The sequence below is a fragment of the Hemiscyllium ocellatum genome, chromosome 24 (genome assembly GCF_020745735.1).
Source record: "Hemiscyllium ocellatum isolate sHemOce1 chromosome 24, sHemOce1.pat.X.cur, whole genome shotgun sequence".
NCBI classification, from domain to species: Eukaryota; Metazoa; Chordata; class Chondrichthyes; order Orectolobiformes; family Hemiscylliidae; genus Hemiscyllium; species Hemiscyllium ocellatum.
This window is the reverse complement of record NC_083424.1, coordinates 16346413-16362229: the sequence shown is the minus strand read 5'-3', so window position 1 is coordinate 16362229 and position 15817 is coordinate 16346413. Positions and strand designations below refer to the sequence as shown.

The 15817-nt window shown below is 41.7% G+C and overlaps 1 protein-coding gene across 1 annotated transcript in view; it reads right to left on the bottom strand.

The window, feature by feature from the left end:
* Window positions 1-15817, bottom strand: part of LOC132827449 (rabphilin-3A-like) — a 120720-nt gene that overhangs the window by 19019 nt on the left and 85884 nt on the right. Inside the window, exons 14-16 of the mRNA XM_060844135.1 lie at window positions 12203-12329; window positions 11731-11787; window positions 3462-3613 (exon numbers count right to left, since the gene is read on the bottom strand). Coding sequence (XP_060700118.1) covers window positions 3462-3613; window positions 11731-11787; window positions 12203-12329 — 336 coding nt within the window. The remainder of the gene's footprint in view (window positions 1-3461; window positions 3614-11730; window positions 11788-12202; window positions 12330-15817) is intronic.

Here is a 15817-nt window from a genome sequence, read left to right as displayed (position 1 = left end):
TCTGATTCAGTATGTGGATGTACCTACTAGAGAAGGTGCAAAACTTGACCCACTCTTAGGAAATAAGGCAGGGCAGGTGACTGAAGTGTCGGGGGGAGCACTTTGGGGCCAGCGACCATAATTCCATTTGTTTTAAAATAGTGATGGAAAAGGATAGACTAGATCTAAAAGTTGAAGTCCTAAATTGGAGAAAGGCCAACTTTGATGGTATTAGGCAAGAACTTTCGAAAGCTGATTGGAGGCAGATGTTCGCAGGTAAAGGGACGGCTGGAAAATGGGAAGCCTTCAGAAATGAGGTAACAAGAATCCAGAGAAAGTATATTCCTGTCAGGGTGAAAGGGAAGGCTGGTAGGTATAGGGAATGCTGGATGACTAAAGAAGTTGAGGGTTTGGTTGAGAAAAAGAAGGAAGCATATGTCAGCTATAGACAGGATAGGTCGAGTGAATCCTTAGAAGAGTATAAAGGAAGTAGGAGTGTACTTGAGAGGGAAATCAGGAAGGCAAAACATTGCTTTGGCAAATAGAATTAAGGAGAATCCAAAGGGGTTTTACAAATATATTAAGGACAAAAGGGTAACTAGGGAGAGAATAGGGCCCCTCAAAGATCAGCAAGGCAGCCTTTGTGTGGAGCCACAGAAAATGGGGGAGATACTCAATGAATATTTTGCATCAGTATTTACTGTGGAAAAGGATATGGAAGATATAGACTGTAGGGAAATAGATGGTGACATCTTGCAAAATGTCCAGATTACAGAGGAGGAAGTGCTGGATGTCTTGAAATGGTTAAAAGTGGATAAATCCCCAGGACCTGATCAGGTGTACCCGAGAACTTTGTGGGAAGCTAGAGAAGTGATTGCTGGGCCTCTTGCTGAGACATTTCTATCATCGATAGCCACAGGTGAGGTGCTGGAAGACTGGAGGTTGGCAAATGTGATGCCACTGTTTAAGAAGGGTGGTAAGGACAAGCCAGGGAACTATAGACTGGTGAGCCTGAGCTCGGTGGTGGGCAAGTTGTTGAAGGGAATCCTGAGGGACAGGATGTACATGTATTTGGAAAGGCAAGGACTGATTCAGGATAGTCAAGATGGCTTTGTGCGTGGGAAATCAGTCTCACAAACTTGATTGAGTTTTTTGAAGAAGTAACAAATAAGATTGATGAGAGCAGAGCAGTAGATATGATCTATATGGACTTCAGTAAGGCGTTCGACAAGATTCCCCATGGGAGACTGATTAGCAAGGCTACATCTCATGGAATACAGGGAGAACTAGCCATTTGGATACAGAACTGGCTCAAAAGTAGAAGACAGAGGGTGGTGGTGGTGGAAGGTTGTTTTTCAGACTGGAGGCCTGTGACCAGTGGAGTGCCACAAGGATCGGTGCTGGGTCCTCTACTTTTTTTCATTTACATAAATGATTTGGATGCGAACATAAGTGGTACACTTAGTAAGTTTGCAGATGACACCAAAATTGGAGGTGTAGTGGACAGCAAAGAGGGTTACCTCAGATTACAACAGGATCTGGACCAGATGGGCCAATGGGCTGAGAAGTGGCAGATGGAGTTTAATTCAGATAAATGCGAGGTGCTGCATTTTGGGAAAGCAAATCTTAACAGGACTTATACACTTAATGGTAAGGTCCTAGGGAGTGTTGCTGAACAATGACACCTTGGAGTGCAGGTTCATAGCTCCTTGAAAGTGGAGTCGCAGGTAGATAGGATAGTGAAGAAGGCGTTTGATATGCTTTCCTTTATTGGTCAGAGTATTGAGTACAGGAGTTGGGAGGTCATGTTGCGGCTGTACAGGACATTGATTAGGCCACTGTTGGAATATTGCATGCAATTCTGGTTTCCTTCCTATTGGAAAGATGTTGTGAAACTTGAGAGGGTTCAGAAAAGATTTACAAGGATGTTGCCAGGGTTGGAGGATCTGAGCTACAGGGAGAGGCTGAACAGGCTGGGGCTGTTTTCCCTGGAGCGTGGAGGCTGAGGGGTGACTTTATAGAGGTTTATAAAATTATGAGGGGCATGGATAGGATAAATAGACAAAGTCTTTTCCCTGGGGTCAGGGAGTCCAGAACTAGAGGGAATACATTTAGGGTGAGAGGGGAAAAATATAAATGAGACCTAAGGGGCAACCTTTTCACGCAGAGGGTGTTATGTGTATGGAATGAGCTGCCAGAGGATGTGGTGGAGGCTGGTACAGTTGCAACATTTAAGAGGCATTTGGATGGGTATATGAATAGGAAGGGTTTGAAGGGATATGGGCTGGGTGCTGGCAGGTGGGTCTAGATTGGGTTGGGATATCTGGTCGGCATGGACAGGTTGGACCAAAGGGTCTGTTTCTGTGCTGTACATCTCAATGACTTTGTCAGTTAACACATGGCTTTTTTTCCAGGTACTTTGACTACTTTTAGGTTACTAAATAACACACTTTCTAATATGAGGCTTCTGAACTGAACTTGCTTCTGGCCTCTAGCTTCTCCATCTGTCTCTTTCTGGATCACAAAAGCTCCAATTAGTAGACACTTTAGCAATTTCCTCACCTGGTAACTTGTCTAGTCATTTGACTTAAGTCACATGCTTTCTTGGGAAATGCTGTTTTGACCCACTGCTAAAACAATTGAGTTGCTGAAACTTAAAATAAAGTCACCATCACAGATCTGAAAACCAAAAACCCATTTACCTCTACTTTAGAACCCAAGTTCCCAGACAAAAACACAATATTATAAATCTTCACCACGATGCCCATCCTTAATTGCCTTTGTGTAAGTAGTGATGAACCATTTTCTTGAACCACTGCAGACCATGTGATGTAAGTACATCCACAATATAACTAAACAAAAATAATTAACTGTCTGAGGAATCAGAAGTTGAAGATAACCAGCCAAGAGTAAGTTATGAACATTTTGTCCTTGGTTTATACAATTTAGGAAGTTGTCAATGTTTAGCTTAACAATGCAGCAGTAACATTGAAAATGAACTCTTTGGTAAATAAACAAAAAGAAGTACATAATGCATGAACACATTTACCTTGCTAATTTAGGCAAAGAATTACCTCCAAAAAACTAAGGCTAGATAACAAATCAGGACAACTTGGACAGATGATCAGGAAATAAGGTCTCAGTCTGACATTGAAAATGGATGGGTAGCAGACTCTACATTGATAGTCAAAGTTTATGTACTGAGACCGACATGCATGTTGCTGATTTTACAGAATGAAACCAGAACAGTACAGTCCAGACAGAAAATTGGGAGTGAAATTGAGATGATCTTGATAAGAGAATAAAGTGTCAATGATGGATTTGCGATGGAAGTTTGGCAGACTAGGCAGGACAGTAAACAGTCATAAGCAAATGGAACAACTCAAAATTGACAGCATTCAGCAGAGATTGAAACTCTTCTTAGGCACTCTGGAGGTTAGGAAGAATTCAACAAGTGGAAAGGCAGGTATAACATTACATACATTTTGACGAAAGGATCAGAGTATCCATTGGCATCCATGGCAGCTAAATGAACACAACGTACAATTCCTACAATCAGGCCTCCCTGCTGGCTGCTGTATAGGAGGGAGACAAGAATCCGGCCTCTCTCTTCAGTATCAACACTATGATCAGCCTGGAGGCAAAGAACAGTGAATGCATCAGTGTGAAAATGTTAAAAGAAAATCTCAACTGAATCCTACCAGAAACGTTTATACACAATGACATGCCAGGTTGTACCAAACCAATGATTAATTCGTTATTAGTTTGTTCCAGAATGTACTAGAAAGACAGTACTAGCACATGGAAGGGCCTAAAATAGGCAGGATTCACTTGATCTAGAGCAGCCTATTTAGTTTGCTGGTCAGAATTTACTGCTGCAACTTTGAATGTAGCTCTGAAATTTTTGTTGGGGAACCTATAGTGCACAAACTGTCCTAAGGAGTGGTGCCTAAAAATGGTGTACTGAAAAACTATAGACACAGTTACTGCACAGGGCAAATGAACACTCAACAAGTGTGCTGGGAAAATCATTGTTGCATGCTGCAAAAGGGAAGAGTCATACATGACCTACAATGAACTACAACTAGTCTGACAACTTCTTTCAGCTTATCACTTTGTTCCACCCCTCACCTCTCAGTTAAAATCCTTGTTCAGGTAACCCCCCCCATGTATTAGACCAAGGCATCCTCTTCCCTCCTTCAGCTTCTGCATCCTCACTAATACCAACCTAAATCAAAAGTTTTCTTTCCCTCCCTTCTCCCTTCTCTAAATCTCTCCCCTCATATAAACTCCCTTACCCACATTTATACCCATCTCTTCAATCTCACCATCTTGCTTGACTTCAATATCCATTATAACTATTATTGATAAGGTGGTCATTGATCATTTCCTTGTATCCTCCTATAGACATATTCTCCTTCCCCCAACCAACCCTACTTCTTTCTGTATGTGCTATTCCTGAAGTTGACCACAGCATTTTTGACTATTTATTCTGGCGCATAATTGATCATATCTTGTGGAGTGGGACCTAAACACGCCATTCAGTTTTAAAGCCCCTTTTTCTATTTGTTTTTTGCATGTAATGTTAGTGTTATTTTCAAGGCAGGGATTGTTGCCATCCCTAATGGGTGCTCTGGGTCATTTCAGAGGGCAGTTAAGAGTAAACCACATTGCTGTGGCTTCAAGTAAGGATGGCAGATTTCCTTCCCTAAACGATATTCATTAACCAGATGCGTTTTTATTAAGATTTAGGAGCAGAATTAGGTCAGTCAGCTCATTGGGAGTGCTTTACCATTCAATCATGACTGATATGTTTCTCAATTCCATTTCCCTACTTTTTGTCCATAACCATTGACCCTCCTACTAATCAAGAAACTTTCTATCAATCTCTTAATTATATTCAATGACTTAGTCTCCACAGCCTTCTGCGGCAATGGGTCCACTGATTAACCACCATCTGGCTGAAAAAATTCCTCCTCATCTCAATTCTAAAGGGTTGTCCCTTTGCTCTGAGACTGTGCCCTACTAGTGGAAGCATCTTCTCCATGTCCACTACACCCATGCCTCTCAGCATTTTGTAAGTTTCAGTGAGGTCGACCCTCATCCATCTAATCTCAGAGAACACACCCATAGTCCTCAACAGCACCTCATATGCAGACCCTTTCATTCCGGGATCATTCTTGTAAACCTCTTCTGGACTCCCTCAAAGACCACAGCGACCTTCCTCAGATATGGGGCCCAAAACTGCTTGCAATATTCCGAATACAGTCTGATCAGAGCCTTGTACAGTCTCAACATTACATCTCTGATCTTGTATTCTAGTCCTCTTGAAATGAATGCTAACATTGCATTTGCCTTCCTAATTGCCAACTGAACCTGCATGGTTGTCTGAACTAAGACTCCAAAATCCCTGTGTGCTTCAGATTTCCAAAGTCTCTCCCTGTTTAGAAAATAATCTGTGCCTCTATTCTTCTTACTAAAGTGCACAACTTCAGCCTTTGCTACACTGTATTCTATATACCAATGAAAATTGTTACACTGCCTTATTAGACCAATAGACTATTCTATTTTCCAGATTTTACTGCTATGAAGGATACAAATCCTTGTCCCCACATCATTAGCCTGGGGGTCTGCATTATTAGTGACATTACTATAATGGCACAGCCATCTTCTTAGTTCCATTACAATCAATCACAATTTTACCCCAGTTATTTTCTCAGTATACCCCTTCTCTCCTTTCCTCAAAGTCTAAAAGACACAGATTTGTAGACAACTGGTTTACTTATCCATTACCAAACCTGGTATAAAATATTTAGGCTTACTGTCCATCACTCAAACTGCTTGTTCAAAGAACATTCTATAATCTGAAGATAACCCCTCACCCCAGTGTCTCTTTTTGAATACTATCTATCCTCTTCTACCAATTACCTCCTCCATTCTCACTCCTACCTTCAGTAATAAGCGTGGGGAGTTCATGGACTTTTGTGTTCTAACATCAAAACCATTCATTTATTATCATTATAAACACCCTGAACTTTTCAAATGAAGCATATAAGAGTTATGCAAAATCTATTTAGATTCCACTGGAGAATAAGGTTAAATAACAAGAATGGGCTGCACAGTGGCTCAGCAGTTAGCACTGTTGCCTCACAGAACCATACTCTCAACTCTGATCTCCAGCATCTGCAATCCTCACTTTCTCCTGCCTCACAGAACCAGGGACCCAGGTTCAATTCCAGTCTTGTGTGATTGCCTGTGTGCATGTTCTCCCTATGCCTGCATGGGTTTCTGCTGGGTGCTCTGGTTTCCTTCCACTCTCCCAAGACAGGCGGCACGGTGGCACAGTGGTTAGCACTGCTGCCTCACAGCGCCTGAGACCCGGGTTCAATTCCCGACTCAGGCGACCGACTGTGTGGAGTTTGCACGTTCTCCCCGTGTCAGCGTGGGTTTCCTCCGGGTGCTCCGGTTTCCTCCCACATTCCAAAGATGTGCAGGTCAGGTGAATTGGCCATGCTAAATTGCCCATAGTGTTAGGCAAGGGGTAAATGTAGGGGTATGGGTGGGTTTCGCTTCGGCGGGTCGGTGTGGACTTGTTGGGCCGAAGGGCCTGTTTCCACACTGTAAGTCTAATCTAATCTAAAAAGACGTGCAAGCTCCTTGGGTTGGCTGTGCTAAATTGTCCCATAGTGTTCAGCAATGTGCAGGCTAGGCAGATTAGCCCTGGTAAATGCAGGGTTATGGGATGGGGGTGGTGATTGATGGGGTGAGTCTGGGTAGGAGTATTGGTGTAGTCTCAATGGACTTCTATATGCGTTGTAATGTTTTAATATCATTCTATGATCTGCTTCTACTGCTTCCTAGATCTCCCATAACTCAGAGTCAAAGAGATGTACAACACGGAAACAGACCCTTAGGTCCAATTCATCCATGCCGACCAGATATCCTGACTAAATCTAATCCCATTTGCCAGTATTTGGCCCATATCCCTCTAAACCCTTCCTATTCATAGACCCATCCAGATGCCTTTGAAATGTTGTAATTGTACCAGCCCCCACCACTTCCTCTGGCAGCTCATTCTATACATGTGGGTGAAAAGGTTGCCCCTTAAGTCCATTTAGAATACAAAGAAATCTTGATTATCTGAAGATTTCAAAGTCCCGCAAAAACATTACATCAAAGAGGTGAGTGTATTCGATTTAACTGTACTGAAAATGATGTGAAAACGCTGGCAAAAACAAAGAAACGCAAGCAACTCAAGCATCAGTGACTGGGTTTTTTTTAGGAAAGGGTTGTTATACAGCCCTTTGTAAGTGGTTTACGATATTCCCGGCATGTTACTGGGCCGCCGAGAGCATAAGCGCATGCGTGAGGTGGGGTTTGTGTCCTTCTATTGTGAGACCGAGTTTCCGGAAACTGATTCTGTAAATGGTCTTGCGACTGTAGAATCTGTTCCGGGACCTTGTTTAATGCTGGGATTTCACGGAAAGGGTTTAGTTCTTCTCATTTTAACCTGTAACTTGCAGACTGCAAACATTATTTTCTTTAAATGGCAGACTCATTAAAATTATAGATTTAAACAAATTCTCCAGTAGAGCACAGTGTTAGATCAGTATGGCTTCCCCTATTTAGGTTAAAAGCGATTATCTGAATAATCAATTATCCAAGTGAAATAGTGACCGCCCATCTCATTCAGATTACCGAAGTACCTCTGTATTTCTGCTCTCACCCTAAACCTATGCCCTTTAGTTTTGAACTCCCCCACCCCAGGGAAAAGACCTTGACTATTCACCATATCCATGCTCCTTATGATTTATAAACATCTATAAGGTCACCCCTCAGCCTCTGATGCTCCAGGGAAAATAGCCCCAATCTATCCAGCCTCTCAAACATTCTAACCCTGACAATATCCTTGTAATTTTTTTCTGAATCCTTTTAAGTTTGACAACATCCTTCCGATAGGAAGGAGACCAGAATTGCACACAGTATCCCAAAAGTGACCTAACCGATGTCCTGCACAGCTGCAACATGATCTCCCAAATTCTATCTCAATGTTCTGACCAATAAAGGGACACATACCAAACATCATCTTCACAATCCTATCTATCTGCGACTCTACTTCCAAGGAACTATGAACCTGCACTCCAAGGTCTCTTTGTTCAGCAACACTCCCCAGGACCTTAAGTGTATAAGTCCTGCCCTGGTCTGCCTTTCCAAAATGCAGACCTCACATTTATCTAAATTAAACTCCATCTACCACTCCTCAGCCCAATGGCCCATCTGATCCCACTGTACTTTTTTTTGCTGTCTGTCACACCTCCAAGTTTGGTGTAATCTGCAAACTAATTAATTAACCTCCTATGTTCACATCCAAATCATTTATATAAATGATGAAAAGCAACACACCCAGCACTGGACCTTGTGGCACATCACTGGTCACAGGCCTCCAATCTGAAAGCAATCCTCCGCCGCCACTCTCTGTCTTCTACCTACGAGCCAGTTCTATATCCTAATGGTTACTTCTTCCTGTATTCCATGTGATCTAACCTTACTAACCAGTCTACCATGAGGAACCTCGTCAATCACCTTAGTGAAGTCTATATAGATCTTTTCCATCGCTCTGCCCTCATCAAGCCTCTTTGTTACTTCTTCAAACAACTCAAGTTAGTGAGACATGGCTTCCCATGCACACAAAACCATGTTGACTAACCTGAATTAGTCCTTGCCTTTCCAAATACATGAAAATCCTGTCCTTCAGAATTCCCTCCAACAACTTTCCCACCATAGGTTACAGGCCAATTCCCTGGCTTTTCCTTACCACCTTTCTTAAGTAGTGGCATCACGTTAGCCAACCTCCCCTCCTCTGGCACCTCACCTGTGACTATCAATGATATAAATATCTCAGCAAGAGGCCCTGCAGTCACTTCCCTACCCTCCCACAGAGATCTAGGGTACCTCGATCAAATCCTGGGGATTTATCCACCTTTATGCTTTTTAATTCATCCAACACCATTTCCTCCATGATTTGGACACTTTTCAGGACGTCACTATTTGTTTCCCCATATTCTGTATCTTCCATATTCTTCTTCACAATAAACATTGATGTAAAATATTCACTTAGTATCTCCCCCATCTCTTGCATTTCTATACATAGAAGATCTTCCTGATCTTTGAGGGGCCCTATTCTCTCCATACTCTTTTGTCATGAATGTCTTTATAGATTCTCTTTGGATTCTCCTTAACCCTATTTACCAAAGCTATTTCATATCCCCTTTTTGCCCTCCTGATTCCCCTCCTAGTTATACTCCAACTGCCTTTATACTCTTCTCAGAATTCACTCGATCTCTGCTGTCTATACCTGACATATGAACTAGGAGTAGGAATAGGCCATCTGGCCCATGGCCTGCTCCACCGTTCAATAAGATCATGGCTAATCTTTTTGTGGACTCAGATCCATTTACCCACACTCTCACCGTATCCTTAATTCCATTTTTGTTCAAAAGCATATGTCTTAGCTTTAAAACGTTTACTGAAATAGTGTCAACTACTTCGCTGGGCAAGGAATTCCATAGATTTATAACCCTGTGGGTAAAGAAGTTCTTTCTCAATTCAGTCCTGAATCTGCTCCCTCTAATCTTGAGGCTATGTCCTCTTATCCTAGTTTCACTTGCCAGTGGAAACTTCCTCTTTACTTCAATCTTATCTATTCCCTCCATACTTTCATATGTTTCTATAAGATCCCCCCTCATTCTTCTGAATTCCAATGAATGTAATCCCAGTCTATGCAGTCTGTCCTCATAAGCCAACCCCATCAACTCCAGAATCAACCTAGTGAACCTTCTCTGCACCCACTCTAGTGCCAGGACATCCTTTTTCAAGGAAGGAGATCAAAGCTGCACACAATACTCCAGGTGTGGCCTCACCAGCTGCAACATAACCTCCCTGCTTTTAAAAATCAATCCCTTTAGCAGTGAGGGACAAAATTCCATTTGCCTTCCTAATTACCTGTACCTGCAGACCAACCTTCTGTGATTCATTATATATGCTTCCTTCTTTTTCTTGACCAAATCCTCAATTTCTCTTGTCATCCAGCATTCCCTACACCTACATCCTAACAGGAACATATTATCTCTGGACTCTCTTTATCACAAAAAGACCAAATTATTTATTGTTCCATTCTGCTGTATCCTCATCTATTTTCAAATTTCTCAAATCTCCTCACATGAAACCAACCTCCTACTTTCTTATTTTTCATCATCCTCCAATTTTCATTCTTGGCCCTCAACATCAGCTGATCTTTTTAGCACTCTCAGGCTCTGTTCTACTGCTTCTTTTTGAAATTAATTCCTTTTACTTCTGTCTTCTAAAACCCATTCTGTGCCGTGGGTGTTTGCAAACTACTGCCTTCTTTTAATCTCATTTGCACCCCGCACCCCTCTGTCATTGAGAGTTTTTTTGACTCCCAAATTTATGCCAATCTTTCCTTGAATTCCATGTTTGAATATCTCCAGCCATGTTCGACTCTGAAATGCGTATCTGATCACATGTTCACCCTAACATGTAGATTACTTCCTTCCAAACCCAACTCTAATCCTGCCTCAGTTTATCTGCTGCTGAAACCTTTGTTTCTTCTATATTTGAACATTCCAACTCCTAACTGACCCCTAATGCCAACCTAAATAAACTTGTGCTCACTCAAAACTCTGCTGCCTTTGCATTAACACACTATCATTTATCCATCACCTCAGTGTACACATTAGCTCTAACTCCAACAGCATACCAGTTTTGAAATTCTTGTCCATGGTTTTAAATCCTTCCATAGTCTCCATAACTCCACTCCTCCTTATCTCTGTAATTTCCTCTGGCCCCACAGCCTTAGACTCTATTATTCCAAGGTATTCCTGATTGGTTTTCCACATTCCATCCTTGTAAACTTCATATTATCCAATTCAGCAGGTCCCATTTCTCTATCACCCCTGAGCTTACTGGTCTATACTGATTCCTTGTCAAGAAACATTTTGATTTAAAAATTTTCATTCTTGCTTTCAAATACCTGCATGACCTCGCTCCTCCCCATCACTATAATCACTTGCAATTTCATAGACCACCAAGATATGTATGCTTCTCCAATTCTGACATTTTATTCATAAATTTTAATTTCTCAACATTTGTTGCATAGGCTCCAAATTCTGAAATTCCCTCTCTGTATCTCCCCCTTTCATTCTTCCTTTATGAAGCTCCTTAAGACTTATTTCCTTGACCAAGTATTTAAATGATCTGACCTAATATGTTTTTAAATAGCTCTGTGCCACACAAATCATAGTAATGGCACTGGACTAGTAATCTAAAGTTTGTTCTGGAACATGGATCCGAATCCCACCAAGGCAGGTGCTGAAGTTTGAATTCAGTAAAATTATGGAATTTCATCTAATGGCAATCATGGAACTGTCAATTGTTATTTTTTAAAAATCTAGTTCACAAGCCTCCTTTTACAGAAGGGAATCTGCCATCCTTACCTAGTCTAGTCTACATGGGACTCCATGGGACTCTAAACCAACTCCAATGTGGTTGACAGAGGGAATATGAGAATGGGCTTTAAATGCTTGCCTGACCAACACTGCCCACATCCCATGAAGCGAATAAAATATGTTCCACAAAAGACCCCATAGGACATAAAGATGTAATATAAGTTATTGTTCAGTCAGAGGTTTTTTTAAAATTGACAACACAGAGAAATGATTTGGTTAAGTATACCTCATCCTCATAAAGTGACATTCCTCGTGTTGATCCAACTGTTGAACCTCGTTTTACCTATGAAAAAAATTCACATTGGATTTAGCGACAACCGGAAAGACAGCAAATGAGTTCATGCAAATTAATTAAAATGTATTCATAATCTAACACTTTGGGATCTTGTTTCTTTCTGTGGTTTGTTCATTTGTCAGCCCATGGCTTCCTCCAATGCCAATCCTCCAAAGTTGGAGTGAGAATTCTACCACCAGCTACATTACCACATTCATACCAGTATTTAGGGCATTCTTGAGAGTCATGTCACTTTGAAACAGAGTCAAGACTGCCAAAAGTTCATTTTACACATTATCTGATGGAGGACATTACAAGCCATTAATTTAGTTGATTGGAACCTTGATGCGAGCACTGAAAATTCAACATTTTAATTGACCACAAGGCATAGGCCCCACAGGTTAAAATACTAGTATTCCCTTACTGGTACCACTCTTTCCAAACAGATGTTGAAGTTCTTTGCTTGATTGGGTTTAAGTTTTTTCAGAGAAACTCTGGTCTCCCCGATGAATTCATTGTGACCAAACTTATCTTCATCCAGGACTGAGATCCTGTATTGGAAAGAGATCAAACCAGAATGAAAAAACTTAATATTTTACAGAAGGTGATCAACTGAAGTTTGATATAGAGCCATATAAGGACCGATTTGGATAGATAACCAAAATTATTTGAATGAGTGTATTAAAGGAGGAGATTCAGGTGGACGGATTCCACAATTTCGCATGATCACTAATGATGGTGTGATTAAAATGTAATATGAAAATGCAGTCAGAATTGGAGGGATACAGAAATCTGGGGGGGTTGTTAGGCTGGGGTAGATTACAGGGATGCAACGGTCTATGAAGGGGTTTGAAAACTAGAGTAAAACTGTTGGATCAGGCACTAATGTAGTTCAGGGATAATGGATGAATGGCACTTGCTGCAGTTTAGGATACAGACAGCAGGGTTTTGAATTAATGCAGATTTATGTTGGGTCAAGGATGGCCAGCTAGCCAGCACTGAAATAGACAACATTAGAGGTAAATTCCCCAGAATTCAAGGCCGATTTTGCAATCCTATTAGGCAAAAAAAGAGCATGAGACAGGTCTGAGAAACAGGATATGAACTTGCTTGTAAAAGAGCTGGCAATCACGTCCTAACAAGTTAATTAAAATATGTATAATCAAAACAATTCTGTTTAGCTTGTGCGTGATCTCATAAATCAGCATGGATGAGCACATCAAAACTATTAAACATCAACTTATATGCCATAATAGAAACTATTCAAATAAAAACAAGAGGCTCACAGAACAAGGTAGAAATTTGAGGCAGAAATGAACAGATGGGTTAGGCATGTAGGTTAACATGTGCAAACATAGAGATCCAGAAAAACTGACACTTCAAACTGAATCTTATGTTGTTTTTGACAAAGTGTCAGTTTTCTTGAGTTTCATGGAGTGTTGCTTCTCTTCGAGACCTAGCAAATTTTCTCGCCGCATGTTAAAAACGGTGTTCATTTACTAGGTAAAAACAATGACTGCAGATGCTGGAAACCAGATTCTGGATTAGTGGTGCTGGAAGAGCACAGCAGTTCAGGCAGCATCTGCTCGTTGGATGCTGCCTGAACTGCTGTGCTCTTCCAGCACCACTGATCCAGAGTGTGTTCATTTACTACCCATCCTTTCCCTCTTGCTCGATTCTAGCCCCATCCTCCAACTCACTCTGTACCAGAACAAATCACCACTCACCAGATGCTTGCTGAAAATACCAGCTGTCCTGGCACCTTTGCGTTCTTTAAAGATTGCTATGCACCCAGAGAAGCTATGGCAATACAGCATTGCCCCTCACCTAATGTAATAGCACAGCGGACACAAAATCAGAGTGCTCAAGGCACTCCGTGGCATAAACAATCCCATTCTCTCACTAATTTTGCTGTTTCATAACCAGTTCTCTCAGTTTACACATACTCAACAACACTCTGTCTAAACCTCTCTGAGTCATCAGCACTCTGTGCCCAGTACCCATTATAAACCTTCATCTTGTCACTGTCCAGTAAAGGAACGTCATACGTAGGTAACCAGTTGGGCAATACCAGATATGAATTTTTATTACTAACCAGCAAAAGAGAACACAATTAACACAAGTAGAGGCTGCACTTTGCTAACATAATGCAAGCCAAATGACGTCTCACTCTGGTACAGAGTGAGTTGGAGGATGGGGCTAGAATCGAGCAAGAGGGAAAGGATGGGTGGTAAATGAACACAGGTTTTAACATGCGGCGAGAAAATTTACATCCATGGTTTGATACACTCAGCTCTTATCTACTGATGTGCCAACCAGAACCTGTCTGGCTGGTAGTGCCTGTTGCAGCAGAAATCTATCATGCACAAGGAGAGCTTCCTCCTCTCAATGTTCTCATCCCCAAAGACTATGCTCAGTCTACAGTTCCTCAGTATCTATCATATTGCCTTGCTGCCTGCTGCAATTGTGCAGAACACAGCAAACCACATTGATGTAGCACACTCTGTCTGGACCATACTGAAAGGTTCTCCCAGACCAAGCCAAGCTGCAGAACCACATCTTCAGTAGTTCGAACATCTGCTCCACCATGGCCCTGAATGAAGCATGGACAGCACTGTTAATGTATTTGCATCAGACACAAGGTTCCACAATAGTATCATGAGCCATGATCAAACAAAGTACCCATTGTAACCCAGTAACCAGCCCTGTAAGGCGGCTGGCTCCTCAAAACATGAGGTACGTGAGCCTGCTCCAGATCTTGCAGTTGTGGCAGCTGCCAGGGCCACATACCTCCAGGCACTGGTAATGGTAAATACAGATGACCTGGACAATAACTGAATCATTCCTTCTGCTATTGATGCATTTCACAGCATTGTGATATGGACTTCTCAGTACCACATCTGTTGAGTCAATAGCACCCTGTATCGGGGGAAGCCAGCTATGTTTCCGAATGCTATTGACTGTGCTGCAGTACTGACCCTGTCATTGGGAGATGAATTTAATTGGTGTGACCTTGTACAAATGTCATTGTCCACTAGCCTCCCACAGATGAACTTATGGCTGTTGTGGTACAGTGGCAGTGTCCTCATTTTGAGACCACAAGGCCTGAGTCAAGTCTTACCTTTTGTGGAGATGTGTCATAATGTATCTGAACCAGTTAACTTTAAAAAAAGAATTATTGCTCCTCCAAATCCCAACTCTGGCTTGGGCCTTGTATTGCAGTACAAGGTGATCCTACCTCCAGGCCAGTGGACCCAGGTTCTTGTCCCATCTGCCCCAGACATTTGTCATAACACATCTAAATAATTTGATTAAAAATATCTACTCTGAGGTCTAAGGGCACTTGTGGTGTAGTTGTACTGTTCCTGTGAGCCAAGTCCCACCTGCTACAGAGTCACACAGCATAGAAACAGACCCTTTGGTTCAAACAGTCCATGCCAAAGATGTTCCCAAACTAAACTAGTCACAACTGCCTGTGATTGGTCCATATCCATCCAAATCTTTCCTATTCATGAACTTATCCAAATGTCTTTCAAAAACTGTAACTGTACCTGTGTCCACTTTCTCTGGCAGTCCATTCCACCCACGAACCACTCTTGATGTTAAAAAAAAGTTGTCCCTCATGTCCTTTTAAAATCTTTTTCCTCTCACCTGAAAATTATTCTAAAATAAACAAATCTTTATAAATCTTCTCTGAACTGCTTCCAATATCTTCCTTCAATAAGACGATCATTATTGTGCACAGTACTCAAATGCAATCTCACCTGTAAACCGTACACTCGAGGCATAATCTTCTACTTATGTATTCAGTTGCCCCAAAGCTAACATTGTTAGCTTTCTATCTATGTAGATTTGCCTCCTCCTTATCTCATCATCTTCTTCAGCCAAATAACTGATCAAATGTCCCAGAACCCTCCAGCTCAGGCAACTTGTGTTTCCCCCATTCCCTTTATGACACCATTGTAATTTTCTAAGAGTCAAAGGCAACTTGATTGAAACATACAGGATCCTGAGGGATTTTGACAGGAAAAGATATTTT